Here is a 17,162-nt window from a genome sequence, read left to right on the forward strand (position 1 = left end):
GCGTGATGCGGTGACCGAGAAGTTCCACCCGAAGGTCCCCGCCGTGGATGTCTGTAGGCTCAGACATGCTTCCCTCCTTGGGGAGAATCTGTTGGAACCCCAGGATATGGGACGAACGGCTGAGAGGTGGAGGAAGTCTAGCCAGGACTTCCTCCTCCATAGGGACCTTACAGCTCGGCCCTATAAGCCTCCAGCTCCGCAGCAACAGCAGCAGCAGCCTCGCAAGACACCAAAGCAGGCACCGGCAGCTAAGAAAGTGGTGTCTAAGCCCCAGCCCTTTCCATCCAAGGTCAAAGGGGGCGGTAAGTCCTCCAGGGGAGGCAAGACTCCTAGAGGGAGCGGCCGCGGCCGCAAACACTAGGAGTGGCAGTCCCCCCGCGTGTCCACCTGTGGGGGGATGCCTTCGATGTTGCGTGCACAGGTGGCAGCAACACGGGGCCGATGCTTGGACGATTTCTGTGATCGGCCAAGGCTATCGCGTCCGTTCATAATATCTCAACCTCCCCTGACAGCGAATCCAGTGTCGTTGAGCTCCTATGCCATGGGATCGGTAAAGGGGCTAGCCCTTCGGGCAGAAGTCGAGACCATGCTCAAGAAGGATGCTCTCCAGGAGGTCGTCGACGGCTCCCCAGGCTTCTTCAGTCGACTCTTTCTTGTAAAGAAGGCGTCTGGAGGCTGGAGACCTGTCATCGACCTCTCGGCTCTGAACGAGTTTGTCAAGCAAACTCGGTTCAGCATGGAGACAGCGGACACGGTCAGACTTGCGGTGAGACCTCTAGACTTCATGTGCACACTGGATCTAAAGGACGCGTACTTCCAGATCCCAATCAATCCATCTTCCAAGAAGTACTTGAGATTCATCCTAGACGACAAGACCTACCAGTTCAAGGTGCTGTGTTTCGGTCTCCCCACAGCACCTCAGGTGTTCACCAGAGTGTTCACCCTGATTTAATCTTGGGCGCACAGGAACGGCATCCGTCTCCTTCGTTATCTGGACGATTGGCTGATCTTAGCAGACTCGGAGTCGACCCTTCTTCGACACCGAGACAGGCTTCTGGGTCTTTGCCAGGATCTGGGGATCGTGGTAAACCTCAAGAAGTCCTCTCTGCAGCCGTCCCAACGACTGGTTTATCTAGGCATGTTGTTAGACAACAATCTCCACAAAGCCTTTCCATCAGACGACAGGATAGCAAGGCTGAGGAGGGTGGCGGAACCCTTCCTCAGGCGAGAAGAGCTTCCCGCCCAATCGTGGTTGCGTCTCTTAGGTCACCTGTCCTCCCTGGCTCGTCTGGTTCCAAACGGCCATCTCAGGATGAGATCCCTGCAGTGGCGGCTCAAGTCCCGGTGGAATCAAGGATCCGATTCCCCGGATGTACAGGTCCCGATAGGATCTTTGGAACGGACGGACCTGCGGTGGTGGCTGGTCGACGAGAACCTGCGGAAGGGAGTGGATCTTCTCGTCCTCCCCCCGGAATTGACACTGTTTTCGGACGCATCAAAAGAAGGTTGGGGGGCGCACGTTCTGAACCAGAGGACTTCAGGCCTTTGGTCAGAATCAGAAAAGTACCTGCACATCAACCTGCTAGAGTTGAAGGCCGTCTTTCTGGCTCTTCAACAGTTCCAACGGACCCTGGCCGGTCACCAAGAATATCATCTCGGCTTGGATTCGAAGGGTTATCTACCACGCCTTGAATCCAGACCCTCCTCCGTCACGTCGCCTTAGGGCACATGACGTCAGGGGCGTTGCTACGTCCCTGGCCTTCAAGAGAAACTTTTCTGTGACGCAGGTGCTTCAAGATGAGGTCTGGAAGCGTCAAACGACCTTCACAGCCCACTACCTGCAGGACGTGACCCACAGGAGCCTCGATACGTTTTCTATCGGCCCTGTGGTGGCTGCACAACAGCTGGTCTAACCTCAGGCTCCTTTTTGGACAAGTAGCAGTAGGTTGAGGGCGTTGTTACCCGGTTTTAGTCTGCGTGAATGAAAGAGTATGTCTGACCCTTACTTCTTTCTTCATTCTCCCCTCTCTTGGGGAAGCAGCATCCTGGTCCTCGCATAGCTGACCTCGACCTCTGCAGGTAACCCATGCTTCCTTGTGCTCTTAGTATTAAGCTTAATACTGTCGCGTCCCCCATACCCTGACGAGGTGGTATTGGGAACGTCCTATCTTAGATTCCTATCTAAAGGTCTCAAGGTCAACTTCATAGGACGAGTCACGCTTTCCTCCATACACAACTTATGTAGGCCACTCGTTCCTAGCGAAGCAAGGAACTTATGAGGTGCAGGGGCTCCTTCTCTCAAGTGCTACTCACTGGGAGGCGGAGCCCCCGGGCAAAGCCAAAGTCAGTAAGGCTGGGGACTTTCCACCCTTCCTAAGGAGTAAGTCACCCAATGTAAATAGCGTGGTTTGTATTTCGATTACGGAACAAATGACAAATTCGGAGATAATTTGTATTTTTCCTAACCAAACAAACCTTAGCTATTTACACATATTTGCCCGCCAGCCCTGGCCCCCAAGTCAAGTCCTACCTCTAAGTGAAGTGAAGCAAATCACCGGTGTGTTGGGGGGGAGGGGTAGCAAGCTACCCCTTCCCCTATCCCCGCTAACTAGCGGGGGGGTTAGTTAACCCTCGTTAAAAACTATTGGCTCGTCATTTCAGCTACGCCGAAAGGTAAACCCAATGTAAATAGCTAAGGTTTGTATGGTTAGGAAAAATACAAATTATCTCCGAATTTGTCATTTTAATGCATTAGACTTTACAGTATTTAATAAAACATACATTTAGCTTTCCAAATATTTACGCTGGATTAAAAACTATTTTTTTTTTTTAAAATCATAATTGACATTCTGGAAAAATATAGTTTTTGTTTTGTAGTAGAATTTTATTTATAAGGTAATTTTTGAAATCAAAATACCAGCTATAGTGCTGAGGATACAATTCAGTTTGACGTTGACAGTACGAATACCATATTCCCCAGAGGTATTACTCTGTGACCACCACCTGTGTTGAACTAGTCTCTTTCTTGTTATTTAGATGAATTGGACAAACGGTGGAACAAACAAGCCAGATACGGCACAAGCTCATATGGGACTGGGTACCAATTTTGCAAAACGACCTTCATCATGCACCATGCCAGGGGTTTAAACTATTTGGTGTCATTTTATAAGAAAAGCAATCTGTCGCATTGATAGATCACATATAAATCAGTCTTGTATATCTAATGCTGGAATTAAATAAGGAATAATGATTTGTATGTTATAAAACATTGAAAACGCTATGAAATTTTATATGCGCTAAGTACTTTTACCAAAGCTAAATTCTGTAGTCTCCCATTTAGTGAGAACCATACATAATCAACTAAGGCATTTTGAAATTACAGAAAGTTCTTTAATTAGTGTTCTGCAGGCATTTGAATTTACTGGAAGCCCTTTAATTAGTGCTCTGCAATTTCTTCACAGCTTGATGTGCTGCATCTAAGCGAGGAACCTGTCGATCTTGTAGGAAGCTATGCTAACTCTGATGCTCAAGGGCTCCCTACTCGTTTGAGTGTCGAATATGATGCACTGGATGGGTTAGTATTTTATTGTGCACTGTCTCTAATATATTATAAAGCCTCAGAACTTTTTCCTTAGATCCCAGTCATTGCAGAAAAACCACGTTAGAGCTCTGGGACTTGTATCCTGTACTTTTCCAACTATGGTTGTAGCTTAGCTAGTAATGATAATAGTAATGGAATGTGCAGCCTCCAATACTAAATTAGGCTTCTTTCTTGTCAAAAGCTCTCCCTTCTTCAACCTAGTGTACTCAGTAGAGCCTCTTTGTTTAAACCTTATCCAAGATTTGTTTTATTACCATCACTCAAAGTTGGTTCTTAATTACAGTAATGTATAGATATTTGTGTATGGTTATCATTATTACTCTGAAAATACTGTGTACTTGGGTATAATGTGTTTAGAATGGGTATGTTAGGAGTTTTTGAAAGTCACGTATTGTATGTTTTTCATGTTTTTGTGGAAGTGAAAATTTATGGTGTATTGTAGGTTATTCATCATTATTGTTGTGTATTGTAAGGTGGTTTTAAAATCGTTATCATTCTTTTACTCTAACTCTATATGGCAGTTTCGTCAGCATTTTGGTCCAGAATAAGCCTCCTGTTTTAATAAAGATACAAGTCTTATCGACTGTATTGCTTGCTTTGGAGAACCTCCCCTTGCTCAGGTGACTGGGAGGTGTTGGGTAATTGGTGGTTTCTTGCTTGACCGACGCAGTGCATGTCATATGTTGGTAGTACCCCTTTTAATTAAAAAAGATATGATGCTGCTCATTAAGAAGTGTTCAGATGCAGAAAACTCTTTGAGGTCAAATGGGATGTCAAGACCACTTACCCTCTCTTGGCTGGGTAAAGCCCTGTCCACACGATCGAGCATGGCCGACGGGCAAACAGTGATACCAGACCACAATAGTTGGAAAGAATGAGGGTTAATGACGTCAGAAGCGGGAAAACTAAAGGCAGGGATCTGGCAACACTGTATGATGCCGGATCCCTGCCTTTAGTTTTCCGGCTTCTGACGTCATTAACCCTCATTTTCACTAACTATTGTGGCCTGGTATTCTCAGGTAGTAGGTTGGCCTGGGCACCAGCCACCCGTTGAGATACTACCGCTAGAGAGTTATGGGGTGTTTTGACTGGCCAGACAATACTACATTGGATCCTCCTCTCTGGTTACGGTTCACTTTCCCTTTGCCTACATACACACTGAATAGTCTGGCATATTCTTTACATATTCTCCTCTATCCTCATACACCTGACAACACAGATTACCAAACAATTCTTCATCACCCAAGGGGTTACTGCACTGTAATTGTTCAGTGGCACTTTCCTCTTGGTAAGGGTAGAAGGGACTCTTTAGCTATGGTAAGCAGCTCTTCTAGGAGAAGGACACTCCAAAATCAAACCACTGTTCTCTAGTCTTGGGTAGTGCCATAGCCTCTGTACCATGGCCTTTCACTGTCTTGGGTTAGAGTTCTCTTGCTTGAGGGTACACTCGAGCACACACTCCTATCTTATTTTTCTTCCTCTTGTTTTGTTAAAGTTTTTATAGTTTATATTGGAGATATTTATTGTTGTTACTCTTCTTAGAATATTTTATTTTCCTTTTTTCCTTTCCGCACTGAGCTATTTTCCCTGTTGGAGCCCCTGGGCTTATAGCATACTGCTTTTCCAACTAGGGTTGTAGCTTAGTAAGTAATAATAATAATAATAATACTGCAATGGCTGGTCGACATTCCCAGGACTCTTCCTCTAGGAGTGGACCTTCTACGTCTACCTCACGTAAAGAAGGTACACCCAAACCTCCACGCTCTTCGTCTGACTGCCTTCAGACTTTCGAAAGACTCTCAAGAGCTAGGGGCTTTTCGAAGGAGGCAGCCAGAGCGATTGCCAGAGCAAGGAGGACATCCACTCTCAGAGTCTATCAGTCTCAAGGGGAAGTCTTCCGAAGCTGGTACAAGGCCAATGCAGTTTCCTCAACCAGTACCACTGTAACCCAGATTGCTGACTTCCTGTTACATCTAAGGAACGTAAGATCCCTTTCAGCTCCTACGATTAAGGGTTACAGAAGTATGTTGGCAGCGGTTTTCCGCCACAGAGGCTTGGATCTTTCCACCAACAAAGATCTACAGGACCTCCTTAGGTCTTTTGAGACCTCAAAGGAACGTCGGTTGTCCACTCCAGGCTGGAATCTAGACGTGGTCCTAAGGTTCCTTATGTCATCAAGATTTGAACCTCTCCAATCAGCCTCTTTTAAGGACCTCACATTAAAAACTCTTTTCCTCGTGTGCTTGACAACAGCTAAAAGAGTAAGTGAGATCCACGCCTTCAGCAGGAACATAGTTTTCACATCTGAAACGGCTACATGTTCCTTGCAGCTCGGTTTTTTGCTAAAACGAGCTTCCTTCACGTCCTTGGCCTAAGTCGTTCGAGATCCCAAGCCTGTCCAACTTGGTGGGGGACTAACTGGAGAGAGTACTTTGCCCAGTTAGAGCTCTTAGGTACTATCTAAAAAAGGTCATAACCTTTACGAGGACAATCAGAAGCCTTATGGTGTGCTATCAAGAAGCCTTCTCTTCCAAGGTCTAAGAACTCAGTTTCTTACCTATTCAGGCTCCTGATTAGGGAAGCACATTCTCATCTGAAGGAAGAAGACCTTGCTTTGCTGAAGGTAAGGACACATGAAGTGAGAGCTGTGGCTACTTCAGTGGCCTTCAAACAGAACCGTTCTCTGCAGAGTGTTATGGATGCAACCTATTGGAGAAGCAAGTCAGTGTTCGCATCATTCTATCTCAAAGATGTCCAGTCTCTTTACGAGAACTGCTACACCCTGGGACCATTCGTAGCAACGAATGCAGTAGTAGGCGGGGGCTCAGCCACTACATTCCCATAATCCCATAACCTTTTTAACCTTTCTCTTGAATACTTTTTATGGGTTGTACGGTCGGCTAAGAAGCCTTCCACATCCTTGTTGATTTGGCGGGTGGTCAATTCTTTCTTGAGAAGCGCCGAGGTTAAAGGTTGTGATGAGGTCCTTTAGTATGGGTTGCAGCCCTTTATACTTCAGCACCTAAGAGTCGTTCAGCATCCTAAGAGGACCGCTACGCTCAGTAAGGAAGACGTACTTAATAAAGGCAGAGTAATGGTTCAAGTCGTCTTCCTTACCAGGTACTTATTTATTTTATGTTATTTTTGAATAACTAATAAAATAAAATACGGGATACTTAGCTTCTTTGTTAACATGTATGCTGGTCTCCACCCACCACCCTGGGTGTGAATCAGCTACATGATTATCGGGTAAGATTAATATTGAAAAATGTTATTTTCATTAGTAAAATAAATTTTTGAATATACTTACCCGATAATCATGATTTAATTGACCCACCCTTCCTCCCCATAGAGAACCAGTGGACCGAGGAAAAAATTGAGGTGGTGTTGACAAGAAGTACTGGAGTACCTGACCACAGATGGCGCTGTTGTGTTCACCCCCACCTGTATAGCGATCGCTGGCGTATCCCGACCGTAGATTTCTGTCGGCAACAGAGTTGACAGCTACATGATTATCGGGTAAGTATATTCAAAAATTTATTTTACTAATGAAAATAACATTTTTTAATAGGTGTGTTGCCAATTATGATATAAATAATTTTGTTATTGCCAATTAAGAGATTTTAGGAAATATTCGCATTTTTGTAATATTTGTAATAGATATGCTGTATATTAAAATCCCACTCAATTCTCTTAAGATTTAAGTTTGACTTATTGGACTGGATAAATGCCATTTTTTTATAATAATAATTCTATCAATGCTAAAATATTTCAGGAACCAACAGACATCATCAACATGGTCATGCAGTGCACCTGGAACACTCATTAATACCAATACAATTGAAGAATTTAAGAATAGGGACAAGGTGGAAATACTTAGAAAGAAATCAACTCGGTTATGGGAGGCAATAACCTCTGGGGATGCCATTAAAAATCCTTCTGTCCTGGCTTCATTTCTAATGTTCACTTTTGCGGTGAGTAGATTCTCATGTGACGTAATTGTGATTAATATATTTGTATTGGTGTTGTTTATAAAAGAATGGTTGATAGGAATTTGAAATATTTTTGTTGTAATGTTATTGGAAAATATTTAGAGGAAAGGATGCAGGAGCAGTGTGTGATGGAAAAGAGGAAGCATGTAACTGATTATTGATGTAATTAAACAAAGATGAATGAATGGAGAAGTATTGATTTAAAAGTTCAAGATAGAAACGACTGGCGAAATCTAACCAAGGCCACCTTGCGTCAATAGGCGTAGGAGGAGATGATGATGATAAGGAATTTAACAATGGCTAGGTTAATTAAAATTTGGAATTCAAATTGGCTGAAATTACATATAAAAATCAGGTTATACAGAATATTAGTTTAGTGAGATCTGTGTTACAGTATGGTCATGAGTCCTGTTATGACAATGAAACAATCTCTTAACATATTTTGGGTGAAGGGATACCAAATGGCCCACCTTTGGCATGTCTTTCATATCTACTGTGGTGAGTATGTCTGGCCCCAGTTTGATATACAAAGATGGGGGGATCAAGGTGTAAAGAAGCCTAACAAACTGTTAGCTTTCCCAGGAAGACCCTAAAAGTAAAGGAAAGGTATCCAGTTTGCTTAAACAAACATTGAAACTAAGTATACCACAAAACTTGAGTAAATAAAGACACTGATCCTACATTAAGCATTGGATCAAATACCAAATTCATATAATTGAATGCTGCAATCGGTTGAAAACAGAAAAGTGAAAAATTCTTTAATACAACAATGTTGCATATCATGAATACAAAATTAGATATATAAAGAGTGTGATAAACAAAAATAAAACAAAATACGGTTATACAAGAGGCATGTAAAACAATTAAAAAGTGAAATGGCTTATTTAGAGAAAATTGCTAGAATCAAAATCTCAAGATGAAAAGTAATATATAAACTAAAATACCCCTGAAATTGACAAGTGAAGGATAAAGTCATTCTACTTTAGGTTATTCACAAATGTATGGTACCTAAGCCTACTACATCTCCATAGTAATACATAAATAAAACGGAGAATAATTTTTATGCAATCCAGGTTACGGAGATGGTAAGGTGGTCACTGACTGATAATTGATCACTGCAACGGATAAGATAGTTATGGAAAAGAACATGTTGACTATAAATTCTTAGAGAGAAAAGAACTTGTTGACTATAAACTCTCAGAGAAGCTAGATGACAGTGCCATTAGTGAGCAAGAAAGAGTACATACAATATGAATCCTCTTCGTCTTGTGATATAAGTTGAATGAGACTGGGATTTCCTCGTCACAGAAATACGGGCCATGTAGTTAGTGGGATTGTGTAAAACAATCATTGAATAGCTGTGGCATGTTTTTATCTATGAAAATGTTATCTTCAATTACAATGCCCACTTTTATTGCCAGCATATATATTGTATCATGATTGCAGAAATTGTCTTAATCTGTAATGCAGAGCCACTTGAAGCACATATTTTATATAAGTATTTAATAAGAAACATCTGTCTGACATATGTTTAACCTGGAATCATTTGTAAAACATGGGTGAAAAATACCACTCAGTCCCATTTATAAACTCTAGGGCAGGGCTCACCCAAAGGATTTACTCAAATAAAAAGAAAAAAATAGGAGAAAGTCCCATTTAAAAAAAGTAGCATGGCTAGTTTGGAAAAGATGGAAACGAACATATGGAGATTAAGAGACATAATAGCATTGCCGCTGGATCTGGGTAGATTTTATGCAATGTCACAAGAGCTAAATTTATTTTCTTTAGTTTAAACAAATCTCTTCAAGATCTTATCACAATTTAGATTAACCATATGAACATAGAATATTTCGATTTTATATTTGAGAATTTAGATGTTAATTTTGGTATGATTATTTGTTTTTATCTTCTAGGATCTCAAGAAGTAGCCTACCATTATTACTACTGGTTTGCCTTTCCAGCGTTTACTTTGCCTAGGACAGTTCCCCTTGTCCAGCATCCTCAGCCGATTACATCAGTATTTACAGATGATCAGGTTCGTTTCATTTGTTCCGTTTTTATATACAGTAATATTATTCATTTGGTATTATGATTGATATGGATTTTATTGTGAAATTTGATGGTTGCTTTCAAAAATTGAATTTGATATGGTATGATTTTTTACTTATGTCATTGCATAAGCATTCTTATTTTATGTGACGTCAGTGTATGTGCAGTTTCATTTTATGTGACATCAAAAGCATGGTATATATGAGAGTCTAACCTTCTATAATAAGGAAGATATCATAATACACATTAGAGTGAGTTTTGTTCGCTAAGAAATCTCTCTTTTCCAGATATCTTCTTTACTTGCTACATATTCTAGTCATGAAGCTCTTGTGAGCCAGGGTTTCTACAGTATTGCTTTAACTGCTAATGAGTTTTCGCTTCATCCACTGAGCGATTACCCCACCCTTCGTGAGTCATCAGCAGATGTGAGTAGATATGTTTTACTTTTACCATTATTTTTTCTTTTGTAGGGTTAAATTTTACAGATTTTTAATTAGCTGAGGTGTATATACTGTACTTCTATTAACCCTTTTACCCCCGGGCTATTTGGAACTTTCCAACCCTCAACCCCCAGGCGTTTTTTTTAAGCACATTTTGTTATATATATTTTTTAAATTGCTTTTAACAGCCTTAATTTTCGTCATAGAGAGGTCAGGTTGGTCTCATTCTTTTGGTAAATGCCTGAAGTTTCTCATAAAGTTATCAAAAATATGCAAAAAAAAAATGTAAATAGCGGTTTTTTGCAAGGACGTACCAGTACGTCCATGGGGGTAAAGGGATGAGTTTTATGAAACGTACCAGTACGTCCATTGGGGGTAAAAGGGTTGTTAACTCCAACTCATTGAATATACAGAGTTCTATTTATCTGCCATCCAGCTGTCCAAAAGTTACTAGAAACTGGACTTTCTACAATGATAAACACTAAGATATGTGGTATTATTTACTAACAGTCAGACTTGAACTTGACTTGCTAGTTCATCTAATGTATACAGTGAAATTGCATTGGTTCATACAGGAATACAATCCCTCGTTCTTTACGTAGGCAAGTGATACTGTATCATTAAGGCTGGTATACAGGTGTTAAAATATTTAACAAGTCAGCAACTGACTGGTTGTTACCAGTCAGAAGTGGGAAAGCCCTCCCGCTCCCACTTTTGCTCTCTGGCAAACCACTTTGATTTCAACTGGGGGTGTAAATGAACATTCTCACCTCATTGAATATATTGGCTAAAGTTAAAATACTTTTCCCCTTTATCTCTTCTAGTTTGTGTACCGTATATTTCCGCATATAAGATGACTTTCAGATAAGACAAGGTTGAACCTTAGGGCAAGTGTTAGTTAATCTAGGTTATATCTGTTGTATAAGATGTCTTGTGAATAACAAAACCATCAGTGTATGTGATAGTTTTTGCTATATCCATAGAAATCCAAAATTAATTAAATTAATGTAATTTTATATCACGCTTTACTTAAAAATCCCACCTAAAATGGAATCTATTGTTTTGTTACGTTTCATCGCAAATAATTATAAACAAACTAACTTATTTACTAATCTGTGTATAGGTTAGCTTTTGATAGAATACCAATTGAAGTGATGATTTGGTGCTTGAGGAAGAGGGAAGTCCTGTGGAAGTTGGTTAGAATGGTAACAATCATGTACAAAAGAACAAGGACAAAAATACTAACACCCGTTTATAAAATTTTAACAGGCGAATTTCTAACGTCACTGAAATCATGCTTGTATTAAAGGATGGGGGTTTGTTCTCTCTCTCTCTCTCTCTCTCTCTCTCTCTCTCTCTCTCTCTCTCTCTCTCTCTCTCTCTCTCTCTCTCTCTCTATATATATATATATAAATATACATACATGTATATATATATATAAATATATATATATATATATATATATATATATATATATATATATATATATATATATATATATATATATATATGTTATCAAATGCTAAGCTACAACCCTAGTTTGAAAAGCAGGATGCTATAAGCCCACGTGCCCCAACAGGGAAAATAGCCCTGCGAGGAACGGAAATAAATAAGAATAAAATAATTTAAGAGCAGTAACAACGTTGAAATAAATATTTCCCATATAAACTATGAAAAGTTTAACAAAACAAGAGGAAGAGAAATTAAACAGAATAGTGTGCCCGAGTGTACCCTCAAGCAATATATATATATATATATATATATATATATATATATATATATATATATATATATATATATATATATATATATATATATATATACTGTATATATTAGTCAAGTTGGTTTTTCTACGGCCTGAATCTTTTATGTATATGTAGCCTGAAATAATTATAATGATAATAATAATAAGTAAATAAATAAATAAACAAAATAATAGGATGCCGAATTTACCCTAAGAGGATTAATACTTATTTTTCCTCCAAGGATTTACCCTTGGGATTTACCCGACCACCTCTCACTCCCCCCCCCCCCCCCCCCAACGGCTGATGTAGTGACCCGTCACCCGCTGTGAGCAGCTCAGCCGTGGGTGTGTGTGTGTGCGTGTGTGTGTGTGTTAAGAGTACGTCGATTCATTTGAGTAGGAGATAAGTACGGTATGAATCACGTATAGGACAAAGAAACGCATTACTAGCCTAAAGAAGCAGAGCAATAAATAAGTGAATAAAACAGTAAACAAGGAAAATATAACCACTTAATTCACCGAACTGCCCCCCCGGCCCCGCACCGGCCACGAACCTCACTCAACCTCAACCCCCCCCAGCACTCTCTCTTCCACAACAAACAAACGGCTGAGAGACGGAAACTTCATTTTTGTTTGTTTCGTCTAAATGGTTATTTAACGGTAATATTCTCTCTCCCTCTCTCTTTTTCAGGATGCCAGAACACCTCAAATCTCTCTCTCTCTCTCTCTCTCTCTCTCTCTCTCTCTCTCTCTCTCTCTCTCTCTCTCTCTCTCTCTCTCTCTCTCTCTCTCTCTTTCAGGATGCCAGAACACCTCAGATCATTCAATCTCTCTCTCTCTCTCTCTCTCTCTCTCTCTGTTGATGATTACGATGATCAAAATTTTATATATATATATATATATATATATATATATATATATATATATATATATATATATATATATATATATATATATATATATATATATATATATATATATATAAACAAATGCAGCTGTTTCTAGTCCACTACAGGACAAAGGCCTCAGACATGTCCTTATTCATGTCTGGAGTTTGGCCAGTTTTCATCACCACACTGGCAAACTGCGGATTGGTGAGGGAGATTTTTGTCTGATCGTTCGCAGCAAACCAACCTAGTACGGGTGGCCCTGACTAGTCCAGCTTTGCCTATCATGACGATACACAAATCCTTTCACCACATTCAGGTATCCCCACTGACAAAGGGACGTGTATAAACGACGGTCACAAGTGTGTGCGTGTGTGCGTAAACCCGTGTGCATGTACGGTACCAATGGTTTTCAAGCCTAAATGAATTGTTTTAATAAACTTTTTATTTTATCTTCAAGGAATTTCTATCTAAATTTAATCTATCAAAAAAAAATTAAGATTTATTTTCTATAGCGATGTTTTTAGCAAGATTTCTAATTAGATGGAAAGTTTATGGACCATTTGTGTGTGTGTGCGTTTCTTGATGCATAGAGCAACCCCGTTATTATGAACACCACATCGTTCACCTTAATCTAGAGCATTCGAAATAAATAAAAGAAATGCCTAATTATATCGAGTGTGAGATACATACATACATACATATACCAAAGGCACTTCCCCCAATTTTGGGGGTTAGCCGACAACAAGAAGAAACAAAACAAAGTTATAAAGTAAAAAAAATAAACTTACCCTTTGGAAAAGAAGAGGAAAAACTGGTACATCCCTAACGTCCCACAGCTGTAAGATAACTGACCGTGTCACGGGACTTAACCCGACTGTAACCCTGGATAGGTACGATGGGTCGTACGCGACCCCGAGCGTCAAAAAAAAAGAGGTTTTTCTCACGTGACTCACCCCCGTGACTGAATTTGTGGGTGATCGACCTGCAGGAGGTGTCTCCCCTACACGCTCTAGTAGTGTCCAGATGTGCATTGCTGTAGCTGTACTCCTTCCCCGATTTCTGAGACGCGTCGGGGTCGAGCGCGACCGAGTTTACCCTTCTAAGGTAATTTGCATAATTATCAAAGTTATTACGTATTATGAAATTGTCGTAGAATGGTGCAACTTGTATAGGTTATCAGTTGTGGAAAGTCTTGGTGGATTGTTTGGCTACCATGTGCATGATTTTTTTTTTAGTTAAAAGGTCGTTCATCACCACGAGGACCATTTTACCGCGAGTGCCCCTTTTTCATTTTTTTTCATTTTTTTGCCAAGTCATTTTTCCGTAAGATATTGCCAAATAGTGTCGTAAAACTTTTGCTTGTTTAGTGTTGGAAAGTGTGTCTAGATGATCTGGCTACCCATGCGTGAATTTGTTTTTGTCAGATACGACGTAGTTATTGGTATATTGGGTATTTAACTGCGGTTGCCAATTTCTGTTTTTTTTTCAATATTTGTAAAAATTTTTACGTAGTAAGGAATTGCCGTATGTTATTCATTTTTTTTTCTTGTTTATGTGTTAGAAAGTGTGCCTTGATGGTTGGTCTAACACGTGCATGTCTTTTTTTTTATCTGAGAGGCCGTATATTAGAATGTTGGGCATTTTACCGCGAGTGCCCCTTTTTCATTTTTTTTTATTTTTTTGCCAAGTCATTTTTCCGTAAGATATTGCCAAATAGTGTCGTAAAACTATTGTTTTTTTAGTGTTGGAAAGTGTGTCTAGATGATCTGGCTACCCATGCGTGACTTTGTTTTTGTCAGATACGACGTAGTTATTGGTATATTGGGTATTTAACTGCGGTTGCCAATTTCTGTTTTTTTTCAATATTTGTAAAAATTTTTACGTAGTAAGGAATTGCCGTATATTATTGATTTTTTTTTCATGTTTATGTATTAGAAAGTGTGCCTTGATGGTTGGGCTAACACGTGCATGTCTTTTTTTTTTTATCTGAGATGCCGTATATTAGAATGTTGGGCATTTTTCCGCGAGTGCCCCTTTTTATTTGTTTTGCATTTTTTTGCTTAGTCATGTTACCGTAAGGAATTGGCAAGTAGTGTCGCAAAACTTATATTTTTATAGTGTTGGAAAGTATTTCTAGATGATCTGGCTACCCATGCCTATTTTTTTTTTAGCCAGATATGGCGTATATATAAGTATGTGTTCGATTTTCCTGTGATTGCCATTTTCTCGTTTTTTCCCATTTCTTTCAAAATTACTACGTACTAAGGAACTATCACAGAGTAATGATTCATTTATATGTTTATTTGTCGTAAAATGTGCCTTGATGGTTTGCCTAGCACGTGGCTGAAATTTTTTTTTTCTGAAATGCCGTATATTAGAATGGCCATTTTTCCGCGAGTGCCCCTTTTTATTTGTTTTGCATTTTTTGCTTAGTCATGTTACCGTAAGGAATTGGCAAGTAGTGTCGCAAAACTTATAATTTTATAGTGTTGGAAAGTGTTTCTAGATGATCTGGCTACCCATGCCTATCTTTTTTTTTAGCCAGATATGGCGTATATATAGGTATGTGTTCGATTTTCCTGTGATTGCCATTTTTTCATTTTTTCCCATTTCTTTCAAAATTACTACGTACTAAGGAACTATCACAGAGTAATGATTCATTTAGATGTTTATTTGTCGGAAAATGTGCCTTGATGGTTTGCCTACCACGTGGCTGAATTTTTTTTTTCTGAAATGCCGTATATTAGAATGTTAGCCATTTTTCCGCGAGTGCCCCTTTTTATTTGTTTTGCATTTTTTTGCTTAGTCATGTTACCGTAAGGAATTGGCAAGTAGTGTCGCAAAACTTATACAGTGATACCTCGGTAGTCGAACGACTCTATACTCGAACAATTCGGAGTTCGACCAAAATTTTCGAGAAATTTTTGCTGCGGTGCTCGACCAAAAATTCGGTACTCGACCAGCCGAACACGTGACGACCGCATGGGCTTTGTGATGATCGCGCCATCTCGGCCACTCTCGCTTGTTCGGGAAGCATCAGTTCTCTCGAGAGCGTCACTCAGACAACGCGCGATCAGCATTCGTTGTGATTTAGTGATTTTCAGTGCTTTTAATTGCTTTTTTAGCTTTCATAATGAGTCCCAAGAAAGTAATGAGTGTTAAGGGGAAGGAGAAGAGGAAAACAGTGCGAACAACGATCGAGTTGAAGAAGGAAATTATAGCGAAATATGAGAATGGTGTACGAGTGTCCGATTTAGCGGTAGAATACGGAATGGCGAAGTCGACCATTTCTACGTTTTTAAAGCATAAAGAAATGATTAAGAAGGCTAATGTTGCAACGGGAGTTACGGCGGTAACTAAGCAAAGGCCACAAGTGATTGAGGAGATGGAAAAGTTGCTTTTAATATTTATTAAAGAAAAACAGTTGGCCGGGGAAAGTGTTAGTGAAGCGTTCATTTGTGAAAAAGCGTTGCATATCTATGAAGAATTAGTGAAGAAAAGTCCGAGTACCAGTGAAAGTGATTCATTTACATTTAAAGCGAGCAGGGGTTGGTTTGAAAAGTTTCGTAATAGAACAGGTATTCATCGTGTTACTAGGCATGGGGAGGCAGCTAGTTCGGATCAAATTGCAGCCGATAAATACGTGGGGGAATTCGATCGGTACATAAATGAACAAAATTTGATCGCACAACAAGTCTTTAATTGTGATGAGACTGGGTTATTTTGGAAGAAAATGCCAGCCAATACGTACATTACCAAGGACGAGACGAAGATGCCAGGTCACAAGCCAATGAAAGATAGGCTAACATTGTTGCTGTGTGCAAATGCAAGTGGCGATTGCAAGATCAAACCCTTGTTAGTGTACCACTCGGACAACCCCCGGGTGTTCAAACGAAATAATATTTGTAAAAGTGCACTACCAGTTATGTGGCGCTCGAACACTAAATCTTGGGTCACAAGACAATTCTTTACTGAGTGGATAAACGAAGTGTTTGCCCCCCAGGTTAAGGCTTACCTCATTGAAAAGAGCTTGCCAATGAAATGTCTTCTGGTTATGGACAATGCTCCTGCACATCCTCCAGGTCTCGAGGATGACTTGAAAGAAGAATACAGCTTTATCAAAATCAAATTCTTGCCCCCCAATACTACTCCCATACTCCAGCCCATGGACCAACAGGTCATTTCAAACTTCAAAAAACTCTATACCAAGGCCCTTTTCAGAAAGTGTTTTGAAGTGACCAGTGACACGAAGTTGACCCTAAAGGAATTCTGGAAGGAACACTTCAGCATCCTCAACTCTGTTAACATGATTGACCAAGCTTGGCGAGGTGTGACCTATAGGACATTGAACTCTGCCTGGCGTAAGCTGTGGCCATCATGTGTCACAGAGAGGGAGTTTGAAGGTTTCCAACCAGAGGCGGGTCCAAGCACTGCTACCCCTGTAAT

The 17,162-nt window shown here is 40.1% G+C and overlaps 1 protein-coding gene across 1 annotated transcript in view; it reads left to right on the forward strand.

Moving 5' to 3' along the window:
- Positions 1 to 3,461: 3,461 nt before the first annotated feature.
- Positions 3,462 to 17,162, forward strand: part of LOC137635620 (ubiquitin-like modifier-activating enzyme ATG7) — a gene marked incomplete at its 5' end in the record, with an annotated part of 24,634 nt that continues 10,933 nt past the window's right edge. Inside the window, 4 exons of the mRNA XM_068368091.1 lie at positions 3,462 to 3,574; positions 7,377 to 7,575; positions 9,507 to 9,628; positions 9,930 to 10,067. Of these exons, the coding sequence (XP_068224192.1) occupies positions 3,462 to 3,574; positions 7,377 to 7,575; positions 9,507 to 9,521 (327 nt within the window). The remainder of the gene's footprint in view (positions 3,575 to 7,376; positions 7,576 to 9,506; positions 9,629 to 9,929; positions 10,068 to 17,162) is intronic.

Source organism: Palaemon carinicauda, unplaced genomic scaffold (assembly GCF_036898095.1).
Source record: "Palaemon carinicauda isolate YSFRI2023 unplaced genomic scaffold, ASM3689809v2 scaffold1492, whole genome shotgun sequence".
Classification (NCBI taxonomy): Eukaryota; Metazoa; Arthropoda; class Malacostraca; order Decapoda; family Palaemonidae; genus Palaemon; species Palaemon carinicauda.